Source organism: Chanodichthys erythropterus, chromosome 2 (genome assembly GCF_024489055.1).
Source record: "Chanodichthys erythropterus isolate Z2021 chromosome 2, ASM2448905v1, whole genome shotgun sequence".
Taxonomy (NCBI): Eukaryota; Metazoa; Chordata; class Actinopteri; order Cypriniformes; family Xenocyprididae; genus Chanodichthys; species Chanodichthys erythropterus.
Genome location: NC_090222.1, coordinates 37139370 through 37164455, shown reverse-complemented (window position 1 = coordinate 37164455; position 25086 = coordinate 37139370). Strand labels below are relative to the sequence as shown.

Here is a 25086-nt window from a genome sequence, read left to right as displayed (position 1 = left end):
AAATAACACTGCCTCAAATATAACCGTATGTCTACTGGGAGGAGAAAGAATTTCAAGAACATGTCCAGGTCAACCTAACATACAAATATTTGGCTTGAAGGGAGGAAGTATAACCTCTCACCTCTTTTGCACTCTTGATCTTCTCCAGGAAGGTGCGGAGCTCTTTGGTTTCGGCGTAAAGAGCTCGACACACGGCCTGGTAGTGATTGGGCGCATCCGCTGGGGTGGCCAGGTGAAGGATGCACAGCTAGAGACAGGGAAGAGGGCAATTCATTCAGCTACATTCACACTACAGTAAAGTTCACATTCAATTATTCATCACATGTCCGTGTTGGGAACACACAATGCATGTTTTGAACATGAGGACAGGTCAGAAGGAGACGCATTGATCCGTATTGCGCCATACAAGCATCTCTTAATGAAATGAATGGACAGAAGGTGTGGTGAGTCACTCTTGGCTTCATACTGGCAGCAGTCTGTGCATTTTGCAGCCCATTAGTGCAACAAAAACATCAACATGGCACTTAAATCCTTGATTATAAATGCCCTCACTGTGACCAGATTATTTACCACAACAGATATGTGATAAAAATATGTGAATGAATGCATGTGTACCAGTAAAAATAGCTCAGCCCACACTGAAAGTTTTGCGTGCTATTTGCACTATTGCGTGCATGCATTGCATTGTGGGATACAGTATCTCAGGCAGTGAGCTCTGGTTATATACTGCACATTTCATCCTGATATTCTATAATCACAAGTAACCTACTGAGATCATGTGTAGGGCGGCAACAACAAATCCATCAAATGAAAATTTAAATAATTAATTAAAAGATTAGTCAGTAAAGGCACTTCAAAGTACACACACACACACACACATACATATATGAACATTTATATATTTGCATAATGTATGCATTTTTGTTATGCAAAACATGTAATGCTGCTTTAGCCATTACAAGTGTCACAACTTCAATAATACGGAGCTTAAGTAAGATATGAAGTGCAATCATTTACATTAATAAGCAATATTTGTTGCTAAAACTAAAAGCCTAATTCATTTTAAACTTTTTTACCTAATAAATCACAAATTAATCGCACATCAAATTTGGCTGAGAAATTACCCCCAAAAGATCATTTAAAGTCATTATTGTGTTAAATGAGAAAAGCATCAAAAAGACATTACAAAAAGTAATGTCCCGCCCCTTACCACAACAGTGAGTTTCAACAGACTACTAACTCAACCAAACCCCACCCCTTTTTTGTGTATGCATTTGATGGGAATCATTTAATTGAGGAATATTGTGACCAAGCGTGCAGCACGAATCCTGGAAATTGAAGCCAAAGCATCTCGATCGCCCCCTCGTGGTTGTTCCCAGTATAGGTCATAAACCCCACCCTCTCCATGTAATATAAAGGGACGTGGGAAAAACTAAACAATTATTTAACTATACTTCAAATAATTTTTTTCCAAAGATGGTTTCTGTCATTTTATGTACTTTTTAATCACATGTAAGTTCAAATGTTCATTTTTTTTAAAAATAAGTTTGGTTTTTACTTTTTAGTTAGCATTTGATGCTATAAAAACGGGGGTGTGACGTCATGATTGACAGCTGTGATCGAAAGAGTCACTAAGGCACCAACTGACTTTTTTGGGGATTTTCAGAAGGAGATTGAAACTTTAACTTTAATTTCTATATTTCCATAACTGTTTATTTCATGCCAACATAATGAGCTGTTCTGCAGTAACTGTGCTAACAGATTCTGCAGGCGTGTGGGTGGGGCCTTGATAGCGTGCGACTCCACTTCATGCTCACTACTGCTCAAAATCAGATCTCAAGTTCACTACTGCGCAGACTCAGGTCCCAAATCAGTACAAGATGTCGGATGTGCGTCATCCATAATAGGACCCCTTTAAACCATTTTTGCACACACAAGCATATTAATCAATTGTTAAAAAAAATAACTAAGATTAAAATAGTAAAACAGTTGGCAGTATACACTTCTCAGTATTCAGTAAGTAAGTAGTGTGTTAGTTTAAATTCCAAACACAGTCAAACCAAAGACTATAGAATAACACAAGACGTGTCACTCGTATTGTTTTGAATGGGAGAAAGTGTAACGCGCAATATGGCGGAATAAGTCCCGCCTTCTAAATAAGAGCCAATCGCTGACTGGTAAAGTCATCGTGTCACTGCAGCGGTTGTTAAAAGCATAGACATATAATAAACACTAGACGCCCCATTGGTCGCTGGACCGTACGTCAACGGCGCCGCCATGTTGTGCGGGGCAACGTTCACATTACGCTCATAACTGGAATTGAGAAAAATGCATGCTTCGTGTGCTGCTTGGGGCTGTACAAATCGCTGCACAATTGAAAACCGGTCTCGGGGAATAACCTTTCACAGGTAAGACTGAACATTTGTTTCTGGTTGTATTTGGTCATTATATAATCGATAGTTGGCCACCGGAGTCAGTCAGACTAAAATAGCTAGCGATGTCACTAATTAGCTGTGAAAGTTGAGACGTGAGTTTACATGATTTCTAATATATTTTTAGATTATGTTATTTTATAAACTAAAGTTTAAATAAGCATCTCTACTTTATTAAAACCGACTTTAATGACTAGTACTCGTTATGGCTAGGTGACTGATATTTTGTTAATCTTAATCTAACCCTTACATTAAGGTTAGTTAGTGGGCTAGCTTTTCACACATTTAAGGTTTCACAAAGACAACGAGTTGAGGAGACAGTGGGAAGTAGCTAGAAGGGAAGTTTCCTGACTCATCTACATTATTTAAAAGTTTGCCATTAAATGGTGATTTGTTTATATTTCTTTTTCAGCCCATTGCAACCAGGGCTACACAAGCCTCAAAGAAAGCTGGGGAGAGCCTGTCAGTGGACTGTTCTCACCATTTCCAAGAGACTGATGGAAAATATATAGCCTTTTGTTGTTATTATTATTATACCAATACTATGTTATTATTGTACAAGACACTATTTAATTTACTATTTTTATTATTGTCTATATTATTCTGCAATTGATATTACATTGTATTTGCGATTATTATTATACCAATACTATAATTATCAATCTATTATAGTTATGTTATATTATTGTCTATATTCAATAAATGATACTACACGTTCTATTGCTATTATTATAATATTATTATACTATATGCTATTATCAATATATTATGATATTATATTATTGTACTTATACTATTTTATAAATGTTCTATTCATTACTATTTTATTTGTTGTATACTGTTTGTTTATTGACAATATTATATACTTTATTATTGACTATATTATATACTACATAAACTATTTCTTATAGTGTATAACAAACTATTTACTATTCTCAATTTCTTTATCTGCATTGCACTGTAGATGTATTACCATAAAGGATCCATCAGTTATCTTTGTTGTTGTATGTTTTTGGAGTATCTATCTGTATCATTTTAGTGCTATAAAAATACAGAAAGCAGCCTGTGTGATTTGTATTTGATGATTTTTGTTTCATTTTATCAATGGTGGTCAATTCTAAGTTCAAGAAAAGCTAAAATTGCGTTAAAGACAGAAAATCCCTTTTATACAATAAGAAAACTTTATTTAATTTAATGTGAAAATTAAATTATATCTTAGTATGGGCGTTTTCACAATTCTTATGCAAGAATAAAGCAGTCAAATACATGACAAGCCTGAGCTTTGACTATTTCTTATTAAAATAAATATTTTATATGTCTAACTATAGAGATTTTAAGTAACTATAGCTTTTTGTACACCACGTACATTATAAACCACTGAAATTGGTTGATAAATGTAAACGTTATTTTTGTTTTTATCCAGAAAAACCGCAGCTCGTCCGTTTACTTGTGTTTGTTATAAGCGCAGTCTTGCCCCGCACAATATGGCGGACTTGTTGACGTATCGCAGCAACAGTCCAAAGCGGCCAATAGGGCGTCTAGAGTTAATTATATGTCTATGGTTAAAAGCACCGGTTCCTATAGAAACAGTCAGACGCGCGCCTCTGAAATGAGGCACAAGAGACACGCATTTAGGTCTGCGCATGCGCATTAGCTTGATCCAGCCTGAATAATACAGTTTTTTGTCATTATTCGAGCATTTAGAAACAAAAATTATGAGACAGCTGTTGTCAGATTTCATTGGTGGTTTCAAATATGAAATTTAATCGAAAGCTTAGCAAACAGCTTTGGAGAATGTGATGTTTCCCCATTCAAAGAGATAGGAGCTGCACTTGAATGCCCGAGAGGTGTTTCAAAGATGGCCGTCGAGTGAAATGACTTTTCTTAAATGGACTTTGGTCAAACTCTATAGACTGTTGATGATGTTTATAATACCTTGATGATGTCACGGAATCCGCGGATACGGCAGGGGTGGGGGGGATTCCCCACCCGGTCATCCTCCTCTTCCTCAGTGGCGGCATAGCCTTCATCGGGGCAGGAGTCGCTCTCTGGGTCGCCAACATTGGTCATGAGGTCGATGAGCTGCTCGAGCGGCGGGCTTAGCTCTCGCTCCTCGTTCTCTTTCAGGCCGTAATCCAGAGCCTTATAGATCATGATTCCCAGAGACTCGATCAGCTGCAGCACAAAGACACAAACACTCCATCAGCACAACCGAAAGAGCCATTCATTGCAATTTTTTTTTATTAATCAGTTTGTTTGTCTTGTTTTCTCAGTAAAAATATTTGAACATGCTTCAAACAAGATACATTTACTCGCATGACATACCAAGGCTTGTTTCAGAGAATATGACTTATATAATATCTTGACAATACTTCCAGGACATTTCTAGGGATTTTAGAGCACTGGAAGGATTTTGTCTCCATTAGAAGTGCACTTAATACTGAAGTAGGGATATTTGAGACACAAGAAACAGATACGGATTATGTAAAACCTCAAATTCAAAAGTAAACTAAATATATTTCGTGCCTCAAGAACCTTGATGGCTCCAACGACAGCAGGTCTCAAGTTTTCTAACAGTCAATCCTGGGGCTGAACTGACAGGGTGAAACTTTCTCTGTGACCTGATATGGCGAAACTAGTCTATTTACATTGTGTAAGCCTGTTACAACAGCTGTAAACTGGTAAGGCGTCAATTAAAAACTGGTTGGGTTTCTAATAACACACACACAGAAGGATGCAGCAGTAGTTATTGACTTTACTTCACAACGCGAACCTGTAACGTGTTTAATATAGCCTGGGCTGTATTACCTTTTACACATGGAAAAAAAGGTTTAGGATTTACTCTGAAACAATTTTGACTTAGAAATTGCTAGTAAATTTCACAAATAATTATGAAGAAATGTCAACATATTGAATTAAACATGAATTAAAATCCAATAATCTTTGTATTATTGACAACTTTGAAAAATCATTTTTTGTTCATTGTTGATGATGAGTTCACATCACATTACAGACGGATTTGAACCAAAATACAGTAGTGTTTGACTGGATTCACAGTCTTTGACATCATCAACAAAATATATTTTCTTCTCGCTTGTATGAACGGATAAATCAGAACAGTTGCGTGACCCAGTTTTTGGGCTGTGACCCACCAGTTGAGACCCACTAGATGTAGAGAACAGAGATGAGGTCTATTCAGTAAAAATCAGCTGCCCATTTAACAGTCCTTGTTTGGTGCAATTTCACACTGAAACAGTTACATTTACATTGCTGAATAAAAACACACAATCCCACACTGAATTTCAGGCCTAAATATTGTGAAATGTTCTTTTTGAATATATTATAAAATGTACTTTATTCCTGTGAATTTTTTTTTTTTTTCCAGGATTCTTTGAGGATCAGAAAATTCAAAAGAACAACATAGATTTGAAAGAGAAATCTTTTGCAGCATTTTAAACGTTTTTACTCTCACTTTTGACCAATTTAAAGGGTTAATTAGTTAGTGGTTCGGCGTGCCAAAGTCACATGATTTCAGTAAACATGGCTTCGTTACGTCATAAGTGTTTCGCAATTTCAAAAGTTCACGTGACTTTGTCAGTTTGACACATGCCCTGAACCATTGATTTGAAACAAAAGATTTGTAAAGCTTTATGAAGCAGTGTTTTGAAATTGCACATCACTAGATAAGATATTGTTGAATAAAGAATAAAAAAAATTATATATATTTTTTTGGTGCACAAAAAGTATTTTCGTCACTTCATAACATAAAGGTTGAACCACTGTAGTCACATGAACTGTTTTAAATACGTCTTAGTAGCTTTCTGGGCATTTGAAAGTGTAAATTAACTTACTGACAATGGAGGCCTCACTGAGCCATCAGATTTCATCAAAAAAAAAAATCTTAATTTGTGTTCTGAAGATGAACGAAGGTCTTACGGGTGTGGAACGACATGAGGGTGAGTAATTAAATTTAATTTAATTAAATTTTAATTTTTTGGATGAACTAACCCTTTAATGCATCCTTGCTGAATAAAAGTATTAATTTCTTTAAAAAATATATTCTTACTGACCCCAAACTTTTTAATGCGTGCATGAAAAATTAATTGGATTTATTCATTAAAATGTTTCAATACTAGCTATCACAAGCACTCACATATATAGCCTACCAATAGATACCACAAATACATTTGTCTCTACATTGGTTTAGAAGGGGTTCTCAACGCAGTTTCGCTCCTACCTTTATCAAACTCACCTGCCTGTGATCCAGAAGACCTTGATTTTTCAGGTGTGTTTGATTAGGGTTGGAGCTATACTCTGCAGGAATTTTTTTCCCTGTGCTTTTGGTTATTATCATGTTTAGACAAAACATCAGTTGCTCTTCATGACCTCACTCATGGTCATGGCACTTATTTTCTTTATTAGATTCTCAGGGTCTTTTCTTTATGAGATTTACCCATGGATTAGGGGCTGTTTACATAACACTGGTTTTAACAAAAAACGTAAAACTTTTTATGCGGTTTGGACGTTTAGACAACAACAGGCTTGAAAATGCAAACTTTTGAAAATGGTACAAGTTTTTGAAAAGATACCATTATTGTCTTCATGTAAACTACAAAAATGAAAATTTGTGAAAACGGTGACATCATGCGCATGTGTATTAAATGTGTTTCTTTACAAAGTGACATTACCAACTACTGGCCTGGCAGCAGAATACAGCATTTTTATTGTTTCCGTTGATCTGTGTGAACAGCGATCGTTTTGACAACATTGTCCTCGGTACGCAAGGGTGTTCTCTGTACATCATTGTGGTGTAAACATACCCTTTGAATATAATAAAGATGTTACTTTGAGTATTTTAGTTCACTCAAAAAAATGATTCTAGCTGCTTGCTCAGTTTATTTAAATAAAATAAGCTGAACCAACACAAATCTTTAGTTTTTTACTTAATTGGCATTTGCACTCGATTGTATTACGTTAAATGAAATTTAATGTGCAAAATGTTAGGTTAACCTAAACCATTTGTGTTGGGACTACACAAATCAATTATGTTGCATTGATTGAAACTGGGCAGTGGATTTCTAGTTCCCAGCATGCTTTGCGTAGGGATAGATCGGGACAGTAAATGTTTAAATTAAGTGCTGTTTAATGTGTTTTTTAGGAAAGGGAAATACCTTTTAAAGTTTGATGTTCAGTTATATTTGACATTTAAAAGATTTATGTTATGTCGATTTTTTTGAGGTTACCATTATGCTGAAGTGTAGACCTTGTGGTTAGGCTATGGGTGGCATACATGAAATAAATCTATGTTGTTCTCAACAAGCTTTAAATGTGCTAACGCCAGTGATGAGAAGTTCTTAATCTGATCATTACTTGCATGCTACAAATGTTTTGCAGAAAACTTGAGCAACTCTGCACAAGGGCACCAGTCTGAATTGCAATAGCACTGGTTAGATCAACAAGAGTGAATTATGTTCAGGAAACCTACACAGAATATATCAAATGAAACTGGTATGATCTCATTCAATTAGGATGAATTTTACTCATCAGTACAATTAACCTAGCTTAAGTTCAAATAAATCAGTTCAAATGTGTGGAAATAGGTGTCATAATTGAATTAAGTTAGACCAACAAGTTATTTTAATACATTCAAATACATGAACTTCTGTCCATGTCATAAAGAGCGCTTTGTTAATAATCTCTGTGATGTTAATCAGACCCAAACAGTTCACCGACAGATTCTTAAGATGAATTTCATCCAGAATGCATGAGCCTGCAGTGAAGTGGACAACAGACTCCTTCACTGTGATGTCTAGCAGCCCATTACCTCCATGAATAAAATTACTGGGTAACAATATCTTCAGTTTAAAAACTGATCATTAACCCCAAGAATCTCATAAAGAAAATAAGTGCCATTACCACAACTGAGGTAATGAAGAGAAACTGATGTTTTGTCTAAACAAACGATAATAACCAAAAGCAAAGTTAAGTCACTGAAGCACAGGAGCTGGATCTCAGTTGCATAAACACAGCCACTAAGTTAAGACTGTGTCTTAAGAACTAGTCTGACCAACTAGTAATTATTTAGAGCTAATCAGTCTTATCTTTTTAACTTGTAAGACTTGTCTAAGCAATTTATACAACTGGCGGGTCCAACTTAATCAGTTCTTCATGCAAAACATCTAATTACATCTAGACTCATGAATGTCAAATAATCCAGTATGACAAAGTCAAATACAAATCAACACGTGCAAACAACAATACACACCTACAGGGCTTTAAAGTAACCATGAAATCAAAATGGACAATTCTTATTTTTTTATGGAATATAGCAGTATTTATTATAAATTATTTATTAACGAGGGTGGGGCAACCTGTCACTCACATGAGATCCACCAATAGCAAACCAACACCATCCAATCACTTCCCCATGGACAAAATCAAGCCCCGCCCTACATTTGTTCTTGTTCCAGAAGCTGTTTTACTCAGATATACAATCAAACCAAAAATTATTCAAACACTAGATACACTTTTTTATATATTTCTACTAGTGGGTTCAGGACACTATAGTTCATTTCTGTAAGTGAGAATAGCAAAATAAAGTAAACTCTTGACATATTATAAGCAAAAATTCTTTATACAGTGACTACCAGTAAATTGATAACAAATTTGGAACCAAAAATTATTCAGACTCTTTGACCTGACCATGTCACGGTTCATGAATCCGCTGTCTCATTCTGGTGTCTGTGTGATGGTGTGGGTGTGTCACCTGATTGTTTTGTGTGGGCGTCGCCGCTGATTGTTGATCAGCGGCAGCTGTGAGCAATTACCATCTGCCTATATAACGCCTTGTCTTTCGTCTCTTGTTTGTCAGATCGTTGTACGGTGTCCGCGTGTTGTTTCCTGTGTTGCTTGTTGTGTGTTTCCCTGGACTGGATTTTGATTATTGCTTCCAGGTTTTCGTATTCTCGTTGGATTACTCTCTGGACTTCACGCACGGATTACTTCACGGACACTGCTCTTCGGTCATCACTCTTCACGGATCTTCACCGCCCATCGACGTCCCTGTGTTACCACTCTCCTGCTGACTGTTATATGTTCTTTGTGTATGTTGAATCTGACTACCTTCGGTGTGAAGCTCTATTAAAGAGATTTAACTTGCATCTGCATCCTTCCTTCATTCCGTGACAGAACGATCTGACCAATATGGATGCAGCGAGTTCAGCAGCTTTAACGGAGTTCATCAACCACAGCATCTCCCGCATGGACCAGCAGCAGGAGAGCATCACTTCCACCGGACGCGCTGTCCAAGCGCTGGTAACACAGGTGTCCGAGCTCTCCCGGGAACTTCAACAACTTCGCGCTCCCACTGCGCCACCCACACCGCCTGTTCCCCCCGCGTCGCTGGAGCGACGCGATCTACCGGAGCCCCGCCTGCCCGTGCCCCAGAGTTACGCCGGTGAGCCAGAGTTTTGCAGAGCTTTTCTGAATAAGTGTTCCCTGCATTTTTCTCTGCAGCCTCGTACATTCGAGCATGAGGAATCCAAGGTGGCGTTCGTCCTTACATTGTTGACTGGGAAGGCGGCTTTATGGGGAACGGCGGTGTGGGAGAATAAAGACCCATGTTGTTCCTCGTTCCAGGCACTCTCCGCCGAGATGAAGAGGGTGTTCGACCGTGCGGTGGCAGGAAAGGAGGCCGCTCGACAGCTTACCGAACTCAAGCAGGGCAGCCGCACGGTCGCGGATTATGCCATTTAGTTCCGCACCCTCGCGGCGGAGTGCCGTTGGAACGAGGAGGCGCAGTGGGATGTGTTCCTGCATGGGCTGGCCGGCCATATTCACCGCGAGATTTACACCCTGGACCTTCCTCAGACTTTCAACGGGCTGGTTGATCTCGCTTTACGGGTGGATTCCCGCCTCCAGAAACTGGAGTTTTTGGAGGTCCCCAGCACCAGACTACAGGGAGCGGAGGGCCGGACGGCCAGCGCTGCTAATACGGTCGGTCCCGCCACAGATCCTGAGCCCATGCAGGTAGGGAGAGCTCGGCTTTCCCGGGAGGAGAGAGAAAGGCGGAGATCCCTGGGCTTATGCCTATACTGTGGAGCATCGGGACATCTTCTCAGGTCTTGTCCAGTAAAAGACCAAGCCCGATAGTAAACTCGAGGCTACTATCGGGCGGGATCTCCGCTGAGAAGTCCTCACCATCACCTCTTCTCCCGGTAAGACTGAGATGGGCGTCTCACAACATCACCTGCAATGCACTCGTTGACTCCGGGGCTGAGGGGAACTTTATGGACACCAGTTACGCACTACAGCATGGACTACCCATCTCTTCACTTACTCACCTGGTTACAGTCAACGCACTCAACGGTCAACGTCTTCCTAACATCTCTCAGATCACGGATTACGTCACCCTCACCACCTCCGGTAACCACAACGAGAGGATTCAGTTCATGCTTTTGGACTCACCGCAAGCACCCGTAGTTCTCGGACACCCCTGGCTCACCAAGCACAATCCTCGGATCGACTGGCAACTCAACACCATCACCGAGTGGAGCACTTTGTGTCACAGGTCTTGTCTTAAGTCTGCTTGTCCCACTGTGTCTGTCTCTGTGTTACAGGAAAAGGCTGCGGATTTGTCTAACGTGCCCGCGGAGTATCTGGACCTGAAGGAAGTGTTCAGTAAGTCCCGTGCTGCTTCTCTCCCTCCGCATCGTCCCTATGACTGTGCCATAGACTTAGTTCCGGGTAAGTCTCCGCCTAAGGGCAAATTATACTCTCTGTCTGTTCCCGAGAGGGAGGCCATGGAGAAATACATTTCTGATTCTCTGGCAGCTAAGTTCATCCGCCCTTCCTCTTCTCCAGCGGGGGCGGGGTTCTTTTTTGTGGGGAAGAAGGACGGATCTCTGCGACCTTGTATTGATTACCGAGGGTTGAACAACATCACGGTAAAGAATACTTACCCTTTGCCGTTGATGTCTTCAGCCTTTGAGAGGTTGCAGGGAGCGTCCGTTTTCACTAAATTGGACTTGAGGAACGCTTATCATTTGGTCCGCATTAGGAAGGGGGATGAATGGAAGACCGCTTTTAACACCCCTAGAGGGCACTTTGAATACTTGGTTATGCCCTTCGGGCTTTCCAACTCGCCCGCGGTCTTCCAGGCACTCGTCAATGACGTGTTGAGAGACATGGTTGATCAGTTCATTTATGTCTACCTGGATGACATATTGATATTTTCGTCTTCTCTCCAGGAACATGTTCAACACGTCAGACGAGTGCTCCAGCGTCTGCTAGAGAATGGGCTTTTTGTCAAGGCGGAGAAATGCGAATTTCATGCACAGTCTGTTTCCTTTCTAGGGTACATCGTCTCGTCCGAGGGAATTCGCATGGATCCTGACAAGGTTAAGGCTGTGGTGGATTGGCCAAGTCCAGATTCCCGTAAGGCCCTACAGCGGTTTCTGGGGTTTGCCAATTTTTACCGGCGTTTTATTCGCAATTTCAGCCAGCTAGCAGCGCCTCTGACCGCCTTGACCTCACCACGAACGACCTTCAGGTGGTCAGATGCAGCTCAGGTTGCATTTGCCAAACTGAAGAGCCGCTTCGTTTCGGCTCCCATTCTTATCGCCCCTGATCCTTCGCGTCAGTTCGTGGTGGAGGTCGATGCGTCAGAGGTGGGGGTAGGAGCAGTTCTTTCCCAGCGGGCGCCCTCGGACGAGAAGATGCATCCCTGCGCGTATTTTTCTCATCGTTTGTCTCCCGCTGAACGCAATTATGACATTGGTAACAGAGAGTTGTTGGCAGTCAAATTAGCGTTGGAAGAGTGGCGTCATTGGTTGGAGGGATCGGGGGTGCCCTTCATCGTTTGGACTGATCACAAGAACCTAGAATATATTCGATCGGCCAAAAGACTCAACTCCAGGCAGGCTCGGTGGGCACTTTTTTTCGGACGGTTTGACTTTGCTCTATCGTACCGCCCGGGCTCCAAAAACATCAAGCCCGATTCTTTATCTCGTATTTTTGATCCATCCGAGCGCCCGTCTACTCCCGAGTGTATTCTTCCTGAGACATTAGTAGTCTCCACTCTTACATGGGAGGTCGAATCGAAGGTCCTGGCGGCCTTAGAAGGGGTAATGCCTCCGCCCGGGTGCCCACCGAACCGTTTGTTTGTGCCGGAGGAGTTAAGGTCCTGCGTCATCAAGTGGGGGCATTGTTCCAACGTGGCTTGTCATCCAGGGGTTAATCGAACCAGATTTTTGGTTAAGCAACGATTCTGGTGGCCTGCTATGGCTCGGGACATCCGCAGTTTTGTTTTGGCTTGCTCGGTTTGTGCCACTGGTAAGACGTCCAACCGCCCTCCAGATGGGTTACTCCAACCGCTGTCTGTCCCTTTGAGACCCTGGTCCCACATCGCTCTAGATTTTGTCACCGCCCTCCCACCCTCCCAGGGGTACACGGTCGTTTTGACCGTAGTGGACCGGTTCTCGAAGGCGACTCATTTCATTCCCTTGACCAAATTGCCCTCTGCCAAGGAGACAGCGGTTACTGTCGTAGACCACATCTTTCGGTTACATGGCCTCCCGGTAGATGTGGTGTCCGACAGGGGTCCCCAGTTTGTGTCCAAATTTTGGCAGGAGTTTTGTAGACTGCTGGGCGCGACGGCTAGTCTTTCCTCTGGGTTCCATCCCCAGACCAATGGACAGACCGAGAGAGCCAACCAAGATTTAGAGCGTATGTTGCGATGTTTGGCGTCCAAGAATCCTTCCTCCTGGAGCCAACAACTCTCTATGATTGAGTACGCACACAATTCGTTACCAGTGTCTTCTACGGGCCTCTCTCCGTTCGAATGCAGTTTAGGTTACCAGCCACCTGTGTTTCCCAGTCTGGAATCCGAAGTCGCGGTCCCCTCTGCTCACGCCTTTGTCCAGAGGTGCCACCGCACTTGGAACAGAGCCCGCGAGACTCTGTTGCAAGTGAGGGCGCGCACCAAGGCTAAGACTGATCGCCACCGGTCAAAGCCTCCCGTATACGTCGTGGGTCAAAAAGTGTGGCTTTCTACCAAGAACATTCCGCTCCGTTCCGTTGCCAATAAGTTAGCTCCCAAATTCATTGGCCCGTTTCCTGTCACTAAGATTATTAGCCCAGTGGCAGTCCGACTCAAATTACCTCATTACCGAGACATTCTGGATCACTCCCTTATCGATGATTACAATCGGCAGGTAAGGAGTTCTGGGAACGCCGTGAGGCGTTCCTAGGAGAGGGGGTACTGTCACGGTTCATGAATCCGCTGTCTCATTCTGGTGTCTGTGTGATGGTGTGGGTGTGTCACCTGATTGTTTTGTGTGGGCGTCGCCGCTGATTGTTGATCAGCGGCAGCTGTGAGCAATTACCATCTGCCTATATAACGCCTTGTCTTTCGTCTCTTGTTTGTCAGATCGTTGTACGGTGTCCGCGTGTTGTTTCCTGTGTTGCTTGTTGTGTGTTTCCCTGGACTGGATTTTGATTATTGCTTCCTGGTTTTCGTATTCTTGTTGGATTACTCTCTGGACTTCACGCACGGATTACTTCACGGACACTGCTCTTCGGTCATCACTCTTCACGGATCTTCACCGCCCATCGACGTCCCTGTGTTACCACTCTCCTGCTGACTGTTATATGTTCTTTGTGTATGTTGAATCTGACTACCTTCGGTGTGAAGCTCTATTAAAGAGATTTAACTTGCATCTGCATCCTTCCTTCATTCCGTGACAGACCATGTTTTGCTTAAGTGTTATCTGACATAATTAAGATTATTTTTTTCTGACACAGTTTAACTCTGAGATCTTGTCATATTTTATTAACATTTTTCTAAACTATAGTGAATAAACTGTAATAATGAATGAAATGTTCAAGGTGTCTGAATACATTTTGGTTTGTCCGTACATCACAATAGGGAATAAAATAAGATTGCAACTTCCATTTCATGCCGATTTTAATTTACACTGCACACAAACAACCAGACTATCACATTGAATTCGATCCAGTCAGCAGATTATTCTTGCCAAGAACTGCCAACTAGAACAGACAGAGAAATGAAATGCAACCAAACAGAAAATACACAGTTGTGCCTGTGGATGTCTAGTTTACTTGCTATTAAATGCCTTGGACAAACTCTGAACACTTCTTTCAGTCTGTTACAGCTCTGCAGCGGGAACTCATCACTTCTGGAAAGCTGCTTAACAAGGATTTGACTATGGAGTGAGTCTCATATACACAAACTGTAAAATGGGTTTGCTGTAGACTGCAAATCTGTGTGAGTGTCCTTATCCACCAGCTTGCAGTGCTAGACCTGTCAGTGCTTCTGTCAGGGACGGTTACTAATGCTAAAGTGACAATTATTCACATTATATTAGGACACTAAGACTATAGACTACATTAGCTATGTTGGTAATTGTGTTTCCATCATAGTGTAAGTGCATGTCTTCTTATCAGATAAATAATTATCCAACACAATTGAGCACATACTTTTTTTTTTTATAATTTATAAACATATTAGCATTTCATTCCAGTGTTTTTTCATGCGGTATCCCAAAATGCACATAAAAATATGTGGATGGAAACATTCAGTAGCTATTGAGATTTTGCTGAATGATCAAAATATATTAGCAATGTTCGTTTGCTTGAGTTCCATATAAAGAGAAAATAAGCAAATGAGACTAAAAACCTTTCATTTGCAAATTTGATGTATGTTCAACAAAAAAATAGCTGTACCATGAATACAAGCGGCCATTGATTCACAGCGACTGAATTAAGTTGAGTTACATGCCTATTTAAATAATAGTCAAGTGACAGTCCGTCACACAGTCAGCTCTAGTCGATCTACTCTACACATCATAAACCTGAAAGGTCAAAGATTCTTGGGATGCAAACAGGGATCTGTCAGGTCTATACGTCTCTAATTGGCCTTTAAAATGTCACCAGCTGTTGACATCAAATTAATGAACTTGTGGAATGACGAGCTGGACAGAGAGACCCGAGAGAGCAGAAAACATGACCTGGTGCTGATAGCTCACATCTGAATTTAGAAGAACACAGATGTGCCTGCAAATGTCTCTAAACTGCAGGAGATACTGTGTTAAATAAAGCTGCTTATTCACTATTAAACTATAATTCATATTTAGGCAACATTTCTAATCTAATTTGAAGCACTAAAATTACTAACTGGAAATAAATAAAATCTAAAACGGAACTAAAAATATATTAAACCTAAAAAGTAATATTTTCCACAAGTTATAAAAGTGAATTCAATTTTTATTATTAAATGTATTATTAAATTATTATTATTAAAAACTATAAAAGTATATAAATAAAACTAACAATGTAAAAGAGGGATCTAAGGCATATCTACAGACCAGAAGATCATGGGCAACACATGCTTGACTTTCTTTCTTCAGTCGAAAAGAAATTATGCTTTTTGAGGAAAACATTCCAGGATTTTTCTCCATATAGTGGACAGTTACCAACGGGTTTGAAGGTCCAAATTGCAGTTTCAGTGCAGCTTAACTGCAGTGCCCCCCCCCAAATTTATACACTAAAAAAAACCTATATTTTTCTAAAAAAAAAAAAAAAAAAAAAAAATGTATACACTTTTTAATCACAAATGCTCATCTTGCACTAGCTCTGCGATGCGCCACACATTACGTAATCGTGTTGGAAAGGCTGAAGTGCCGTGGTAGTGTGAAAAACTTCAAAATCGTCCAACTTTTTTTGTAAAGGCCCTTTGACTTAGTTTTTGCACGTTTGCTTTGTAAACACTGGTTCGGTACTTCCACCTACGTCATGCATGAGCTTTTCAACATGATTACGTAATGTGTGGCGCATCGCAGAGCAGTGCAAGACAAGCATTTATTTATTTATTTTAGAAAATGAAAGATAGTTTCACTAGATAAGACTCTTATTCCTCGTCTGGGATCATGTAGAGCTCTTTGAAGCTGCACTAAAACTGATATTTGGACCTTCAACCCGTTGGTAACTGTTGAAGTCCACTATATGGAGAAAAATCCTGGAATGTTTTCCTCAAAAACCGTCATTTCTTTTTGACTGAACAAAGATATAAACATCTCGGATGACATGGGGGTGAGTAAATTATCAGGAAATTTTAATTCTGAAGTGAACTAATCCTTAACAAACACATTTCATGCTGTCATGAGGAATGAGCTTCATCACTCACCTGTGTTGATGATCGGATGGGATTACGTACACCTATGGGAGAACAGAAGAGATGACAGTCAGACGACAGCTTACACTTCACATCCATTATGTAATTGACTGGACATTCTGCAGTGCTGTTTGTTCTTACATAAACACACTGAAGGCTGCAAATGTGATACACATATTCTTTATGCATCTGACGACTATTAACTCTAAAACAGCTATCAAACTGAATGCATCAGATAATGTCAGTCGGCTTTGATTGAACATGCAAAAACACATAATGATTCTGAAATCCACTTAATCTCAGGACAAGGCAAAGTCAGCAAAGAAACAGATCTCTCCGCTCTTATTCTGCAATCGACAGCAAATGAGGAACATGTTTATCACCAGCACTTTTGACAAAGCATTCTTCAAAAAGCTTACGCTGTATGTCCTACGCTTTCCCTATTCAACTTACAGAATGAACGCGGCACCAGTTACATTTTTAGAATTTTAGAATAATTTCTTTCTTTCTTAAAGAAAGAAAGACATGAACTTTCGTTCTTCTTTGGAACACAAATTAAGATATTTTTGATATGCTGTCAGATTTTCTTCCATTGACTGCCTTTGCAACGTCCACTTTGACGCTTCAAAAGCTTCATAAAGAGTTCGGAAAACGAATCCATATGAATCAAGCTGGTTTAGTCCAAATTTTCTGAAGAGAATCGATCGCTTGTTATGATGAACAGATTTAATTTAAGCTTTTACTCGCATGTAAACTTTGATCTGTGGTAATTGCAAAGGCAGTCAATGTAAGGAAATCTGACAGCGTTCTATCATCAAAAATATCTTAATTTTAAAAAGTCTAACAGGCGTGGAATGACATGAAGGTGAGTAATTAATGACAGAATTTTCATTTTGGGGTGAACTAACCCTTTAATATTTTTCCATTTTCATTTTATTTAAAGTTATAGCAATTTTGTTGTTTTTGTAATTTTATTAATTAAAAAAGAAAAAAAAATGTATTAAGTTGCATTTCATTCCGTTTTAGTTTTTGTTATTTTAGTACATCAAGTTAAACTAGAAATGCTGCCTTGGCAACTAACTTAAATAAAATAAGTTTATGTTCTTTTATATGTTATTTTTTTCAGTTCACATTTTTTAATGGTTTTAGTTTTAGTTAACTATAATAACCCTGTTTCAGACACACCCCAAATACAAAGCCTAATACCAGAAATCATGGGCTTCTGGATCATTTTAGGGCATTATGTCAAAATATGTGTGCCATGGCATACATAATTCACTTGAACCTGTAGTGAAATGACATTTTGCAAAGAATATGAACATGAAATTTCCCAGGACCTGAGCTCTATATTGTGTCTATCAGCATGTGCATCAGGGAGCATCTATAACTGTAAACAACAGTGACTGTGTGAACACAACTTATTTATGCTTCATTAAAGCTGTCTTGTGTTTAATTTAGACTCATGCATGCACGGTTTTCAATTTAGTCCACTGATTGTATCCTACTGGCCTGCTGATAAAGGCCTATTTCACAATCCCAAATCATTCTCGGTTACATAACAGATCAGTGATGTCAAAAATGCAAAAACTAAAGAAATGTGAAATATAAGATATTAGGAGGAGCATGACACAATTGCACAACATTTCACATGCAAATTTGCATATCAGGTGATCACTCAATATTTTGCAATTTGTGATGCAGAACACTAAGGATAAAATGCAAACATATAAAAGATGTTCACATGCACGCAAATGCATGGCAATTAACATATGTTATATATAGAAATGCACATGCAGATGTGTGTAATGGACGCGGAAGGTGTTGATTTGTCACCTGATCTGCCTCCGGAATGTAACCGCACCGCTCCGTCTTTATAAATCCTCACATCTCCCGGTCCTCCGGCACCAGCAGAGCCACTGGAACCGTCCCTGTCCTCCAAAAACGAGCGACAGCACTGGTAACACACAGCCCACGCCTGCTCCTCATTGATGGGCTGCTTGTATAGATGTAAAATCTCGTCCAGGGACAGCGCATCTTCATCCTCACTGTCCATGATGGGATGCGCATCATCATCCTCCTCTATCAGCTTGTGTCCGTCATCTTCATCATCATCATCTCTCCTGCGAGCCATCGTGTCATCCTACCCAGCAGAGAGGAGACTGTGCTGGAGATGAATGCACCTGCGCTCGGTGTGGAGGATGCTGCTGCTCACTGCTGTTTCTGCATCACTAACGTGAAGAATGGAAAACTACGTCAAATAGGGATGTCAAAGTAGGCGGGGCTCAAATAATAAGTGTACATTTAAAAAAAAAATACGGCACAACTATGAGTATTCAATAATTTTTACAGGTAAATAAGATATCATATATATAAATAAATATATAATATAATATATAATAAATTATATTAATATAATATATTAATATATAATAAAACACACACATATATATATATATATATATATATATATATATATATATATATATATATATATATATATATATATATACATATTACATTTAAATAAATCTTTTTTAAATGATTGAAGCGCACAGGTGTCACGTGTTATCTGTTCCTTTGCTCAGCGCTGGCCAAGATGAACCAATCAGAGTCGTTTGTGATCACATGATAAGGATGTCGTTACTAAATAAATTTGTAGAAATCGCTGAGGTGGATTTTAATTTTAATGTCAAGTAACGTATAATTAATAGATTTTTACAGTTATACTTTTTAGACTATAAATATCTACAATAATGCTGAGAGTCGAGTCTGAGCCCTTAAGCGCCCCTTGTGGAAACAGAACAGTATGACACAAAGGAATCGAGTGGCAATGTTTGCTGTAATTCTATAAAATTTCATACCGTTTTGAGAATTAAAATACATATAAATTACTACTAATTAGGATTCTACAGTAAACTGATATGATATATACTCACATCCAGTAGTTTTGAACGCATTCGGCTGACTTTGTGGATCACGAATCTCATATATTCATATATAGATCGAAAAAACTAAATTATTTTAATATGGATGCTTTGAATTACAATTTCGAAGTTGATTGCAGTCATTATTTGTGGTTTGTTTCGGAAAAACTGCCCTGAGTTAGCGTTGATTTGCCACCAGAGGGAGATACGCAAACATTTCCGTTCAAACTTTCTCAGTTGAACACTTTACCAGAGAGAAATCCTAATCTGTTAAATGAATATTTCCATAACTTTTAACTGTCCTTTGATGAAATATATTTCTGGACGGCGTCCTGGGTCGAAAGACTAATCATAAATCATACTAATCATGCTGCTGCTGTTGCTCGGTAACCCTCAAACGTTCAAAACACTATACATAATTAATATTTATAAAGTAAATCTTTACCAGAGTTTGATTGGCTAACTCACCAACAGACTCTCCAACGTCTGTTTTTCAGCAAATCAGGCGGGCCTGCGTAGCATTACGTATTTAATATTCATAAGCCAGTCATTGGCGCTGCTCATGCGCACTGTGAGTTAAAGCTTCAAAACAATGGCGGTAGACGGTTTGACCATAACAGAGCAATGGATCAGAGAGAAACTGAACCTTCAACACAGTTGCTTGGGTAAACAAAAATATATTGATATTTACATTATATAGTCTAATATATAGTCACAATTTGATAAACTAATGTTTTGAATAATTTATTGCAGCGGACGTCCGATCATTGACTCTTCCAGGAACATATGAAGGGAAAATCTGTCATTTAGGAACATCCCTAAAAAACTTTGTGCGTCTGAAAACACTGGATCTTTCACATAATGCACTGGTTACAGTTCAGGTAAATACTATATATATATATATATATAAGAAAAGATTTATATTTTGAATAAATGCTGTTCTTTTGAACCTTTTATTAATCAATGAATCCTGAAAAAAATCACAGGTTCCAAAAAAATATTAAGCAGCACAACTGTTTCCAACATTGATAATAACTACGTATCAAATCAGCATATCAGAATGATTTCTGAAGGATCATGTGATACTGAAGACTGGAGTAATGATGCTGAAAATGCAGCTTTGATCACAGGAATAAATTACATTTTAAAATATATTAAAATAGAAAACCATAATTTTAAATTGTAATAATATTTCACAATATTATTGTTTTTTCTGTATTTATTATGAAATAAATGCAGCCTTAATGATCATAAGAGACTTCATTCATTCCAAACTTTTGACAGGTAGTGTATGTGTGTGTATTTATATATTTATATATATATATATAAAATATGTGTGTGTGTGTGTGTGTGTGTGTGTGTGTGTATATGTATGTATTTGTGTGATATTTGCAGGGGATTGAGCATTTGGAAATGCTGGAGAGACTGAATCTGTACTACAACAGACTGGCGTCTCTACAGGACATCTTTTCCCTGCACAAGCTGCAGAATTTAAAGGAACTGGACTTGCGGCTGAATCCTGTGGTCAAGAGACACCCGCACTACCGTTTGTACTTGGTCCACGCAATGACCAAACTCCGCAAACTTGGTACGTCATCTATTTTCTCTCTGTTGCTGTGTCAGGTTGATTGGGACGCCCAAATCGGTGTTTTGAATTGTTGTTTTTTTCCCCCTTCTCTATTATAGATGACCGTCCAGTGCGAGACAGAGAAAGAAAGGCTGCTCTCATGCATTTCTCATCAGAGGCTAATCATAAGAAACATGTCTTAACACAAGACACAGCGTTCAGGTAATGTGGTGTTGTTATTGTTAACCAAAACTAAAACTATTAAAATAGTTTTCAGAGGTCATTGATTATGCCACTGTTTTGCAGAAGTAGTGAGCTCAGAATAAAAGCAATGCAGAAGATGATGAGGACGCTCTCGCTTCTAGAGGGGAATGAGGAAGTTGCACTCAATGACGTTTCTAGCAAGACCTGGAATAGCAAGAGACCTCAAACTCTCTCCATCCGCTCTGAGAACGAGTGCAGCCCTCATCTGTTACAGGGTAAACACTGCACAGTTACCTCACACTGTATATTTCGCTTTATCAGTATAATCTAAAAGACAAACAGTATTGCCATTTTTATATATATAGTTAATTTTTAATACATCACCCAGCCATACAGAGAGACATACAAATCGTGCTTGACCATGTTTAATGCATGACTTGAGTGTTAAACTTTACTGTTTGTGTACATATTGTCTCTGCTTGTGATTGGCAATTGTTTTTCTTTTTTCTTTTCTTTTTAGTAAATCCATCTGAATCTGAAATCATACATTTAATCAATGATTCTGATTGTAAAAGGTTGCCAAAACAAAATCAGGTGCATCATGGTCTATTATTTGCAAATACTATTTCAGTTCTAAATATAGTTATTGTTATTTATTTAATCATGTATTTAATTGTCTGTTATGTAGGAATCTGTTCCCAAGAGCTCAGATTATAAGAATGGTGAATATTTTTTTTGTTATTCAACTTTATGTCCACTATGGAGTGACATTTCTCTCATTTTGTTGTACAAGTGATTTGTTGTTTAACCTTTAACCATATATCTACTCCGTACTGTCATTATTATTGCAGAATAATTATCCTTTTTCTGATTTACACCATTAGAGGCTTCCGTTCGTTCTCATAGAGTCACGTTTGTGAGCCCCATCATGGAGAGCCGTCAGTCGGTCAGGAGTGTGACTCACGGTACAGTTCGAGGAGAACACGTCTTTACACCCCATCCTACAGACACGCGGTCCGCTTCACAGGGTACTTCAATACTAGTCTAATAATAGTTTACTTCCAGACTATTCCCTTTTAAATTGATTCAATAATGTCTTATAAACCTGGCATTGCATATTATGATTATTTTTGTCTCTGTGACAAATTGTTTTTGTTCCTCTATTGTAAGTGGCTTTGGATAAAATCATCTGCTAAATGCATAAATGTGAATGAAAATAAAATAGTGCACATTATTTTGTTGCAGAACATGATTGCGCAGCCATTAAATGGCGAAATCAACATCAAGACAGAGCAAATCCAGTCTTGCATCCTCCCAGATTAACTTACCAGAACACAGATAGAAGCCCAACTGTGTCAGAGAGAAGACACAAACCACATAAGGTCAGTAACGGTCTATGTTTCTGTAGGCTGCAACTCCTCAAACACAAACAGACCTGACTGTATACTTTTTCATTGATCAGGGCGCCTACAGGAAGCCCATGGAGTTGCTCCTCAGCATGATGGAGGAGCTCTGGTCTGGGAAGGAGGAGAATCAACAAAATAGGACGTTCCTCAGTAAGTGATCTTCTCCGTAAAAGACCAGTCCATAACTGGTAAACTAGTCCCACTAATCCAGTGCTTTCTGTCGGTGATGTCCAGTGAAGATGGTTCAGATCCTCAGCATGATGGAGCAGGATGTTGTGGGAGGAGAACAGGAGATCCAAACCCTTAAAGAGACTCTCAAAGCCTTGACCGCTCGGAATGAACTACAGGAAAAACAACATCAGTCTGAGATTGAAGATCTCACACTTCAGCTTCAGCAGACGCAGGAGTCTATCGTAAGATTGTTTCGATTTAAAGGGGTCTTATTATGCTTTTTTACATTTTCAACTTTCTTTAGTGTGTAACAAAGTCCCTGTGTCACAAGTGTCACTGTTTCTGAAATGCCTCCATTGAGTTTTCTTCCAGGAACGAACACATCACAATATTCCTCATTTAAATAATTCCCGCCCAAGGCAAACTCAAAATGAAGGTGCGGGGTCTGGTTGAGTTAGTAGTGTTGAAACAGGCGGTTATGGTAAGGGGCGGGATATTTCCCAAACATGCTCAAAGTGCTTGACCAATCACAACACATTGGTCCAGCCGACCAATCGGAGCACATTGTGCTTTTTGTTAAGGAGGGGCTTCATAGAGACAGGAACTAAACGGAGCGTTACTGACAGACTAGGAAGAGAGGTGCTGCAACAATGGAGAATATGTGAAAAAAAAATGTTTTTTGAACATTTAAACATGAAAATCGATTCTAGTAGACTTTGAAAAAGGGCATAATGGGTCCCCTTTAAATTTTGAACTAGTTTTTTAACTCATTCACAAAAGCCTACTGAACAATGTCCGCATGATTTGTGTGCTATACTGTATTTTTTCAGGAGATTTCGGTGAATATGCCACACAAAGCTATCGTATGATTTGAAGTCTTAGGGTCTGGTGTATAAGCATTGAAGTGCGTGCATAATTATTAGGCAAGTCAATATATTATATTTCCAAGCACATTTTACCAATTCCAAATCACATCAATCTTAATAACTATTAATTTTGTGTATAATTTATAAGTGATATATATTTGTTGATAAGTCTCTGAGAACCTGACACCTTGTACTTCTGGAGACTCCAGGAAGTTTGCAGTTATGTAAAATGGTGGCACTGGAGACTAATAGGTTCCTGATGGTCTTTTGCAGTTAAAATCTTTCCTTCTCAACCTGTTTTTTTTTTTTTTTTTTTTTTTGCTGCCCCAATGAGCATTTCTTCCAGTGGTCCCACTTTAATGTTGCATTTATGGGCATCTAATCATTTTTGACTTTTCAATGCGAGTTAAATCACTTTTTTTTTCTTTTTTTTTACCCATTTCACCTGTAAAAGAAATCCAGCTCAATAATTACACACATCTGAATATAAAGTGTTTTTAACTTCCAGTCCTAGTCAACAATTCTATGTCACTTTTATAAATGATTATATACAAAGTTAATAGTAGTTATGGAAATATCAGCTTGCCTAATAATTATGCACGCACTGTATGTTCGCATTAAATTGTGCATAGACAGTTTTCCATGCACAAATCGGAATTTATAAAAATATAAACATGGATATTTTCATTCTAAAACAAGGCGAATCCTGATTGATTTTAGCAGTGTAATGTGAAAGGCATTTACAAGTCTGTATGTAATATTTTCATTGCATTTGTACCGTTAACAGGGTAGTATCACGTGGATGGGAATATGCATATGGAAAATTATATGCTAAATGATGTTATGCATTGTAAAACTAGTTTTATTCATGAGGCCCTTGGTGATTTTTGTCCTTTTCTTCCTTTTTAGAAGTAAATAATTCATTCTTTCTTACGTCACATTTCTGCTCTTGTCTTTAATACAGACAGCCCTTAATGAGCAGCTGAAGAATGTGTTGGAGGAAAATGTGTCTTTACAGAAACAGCTTATCAGAGCAGAAAAGAAGCTGCTGTCCTCTCGTCTGAAGAAAACCCCAGATATGGAGAGCAGAAGTTAGTACTTCAATTCTCAGGTTTTAGTATGAGAGTGAATGAAACCGCTTTGATAATGCTTGTGCTGGTGTGTGTTTTTAGGAGAGCTGTCAGTCCCTGAGGATTTGAACGTGAAAAGACACACGATTCAAGAGGGAAATGGAGCGAATGAGCAGCTAGAGAGCTACAGGTAGGTGTCAAGGTGATCCAAATGCTACACAGCTATAAAATCCACAAAATTGTGTCCCTTTCTTT

At 39.1% G+C, this 25086-nt stretch overlaps 2 protein-coding genes across 4 annotated transcripts in view; one reads left to right on the top strand and one right to left on the bottom strand.

Annotated features, from left to right (window-relative positions):
* Positions 1-18676, bottom strand: part of spire1b (spire-type actin nucleation factor 1b) — a 36002-nt gene extending 17326 nt beyond the window's left edge. Inside the window, exons 1-6 of the mRNA XM_067411470.1 lie at positions 18457-18676; positions 16008-16017; positions 12696-12707; positions 10304-10313; positions 4368-4607; positions 122-247 (exon numbers count right to left, since the gene is read on the bottom strand). Of these exons, the coding sequence (XP_067267571.1) occupies positions 122-247; positions 4368-4607; positions 10304-10313; positions 12696-12707; positions 16008-16017; positions 18457-18676 (618 nt within the window). The remainder of the gene's footprint in view (positions 1-121; positions 248-4367; positions 4608-10303; positions 10314-12695; positions 12708-16007; positions 16018-18456) is intronic.
* A 1433-nt stretch (positions 18677-20109) lies between these two features.
* Positions 20110-25086, top strand: part of cep72 (centrosomal protein 72) — a 5123-nt gene continuing 146 nt past the window's right edge. The window contains exons 1-13 of one of the 3 annotated variants that reach the window (XM_067411421.1): positions 20110-20212; positions 20301-20428; positions 20943-21135; positions 21234-21336; positions 21424-21593; positions 21839-21912; positions 22007-22040; positions 22203-22346; positions 22564-22700; positions 22781-22874; positions 22959-23137; positions 24726-24852; positions 24934-25021. In XM_067411421.1, coding sequence (XP_067267522.1) covers positions 20140-20212; positions 20301-20428; positions 20943-21135; positions 21234-21336; positions 21424-21593; positions 21839-21912; positions 22007-22040; positions 22203-22346; positions 22564-22700; positions 22781-22874; positions 22959-23137; positions 24726-24852; positions 24934-25021 — 1544 coding nt within the window. In that variant the 5' untranslated portion in view covers positions 20110-20139. Of the gene's footprint in view, positions 20213-20300; positions 20429-20942; positions 21136-21233; positions 21337-21420; positions 21594-21838; positions 21913-22006; positions 22041-22202; positions 22347-22563; positions 22701-22780; positions 22875-22958; positions 23138-24725; positions 24853-24933; positions 25022-25086 lie in introns of all 3 variants that reach the window. The other 2 variants (XM_067411430.1, XM_067411439.1) reach the window with 2 other exon arrangements.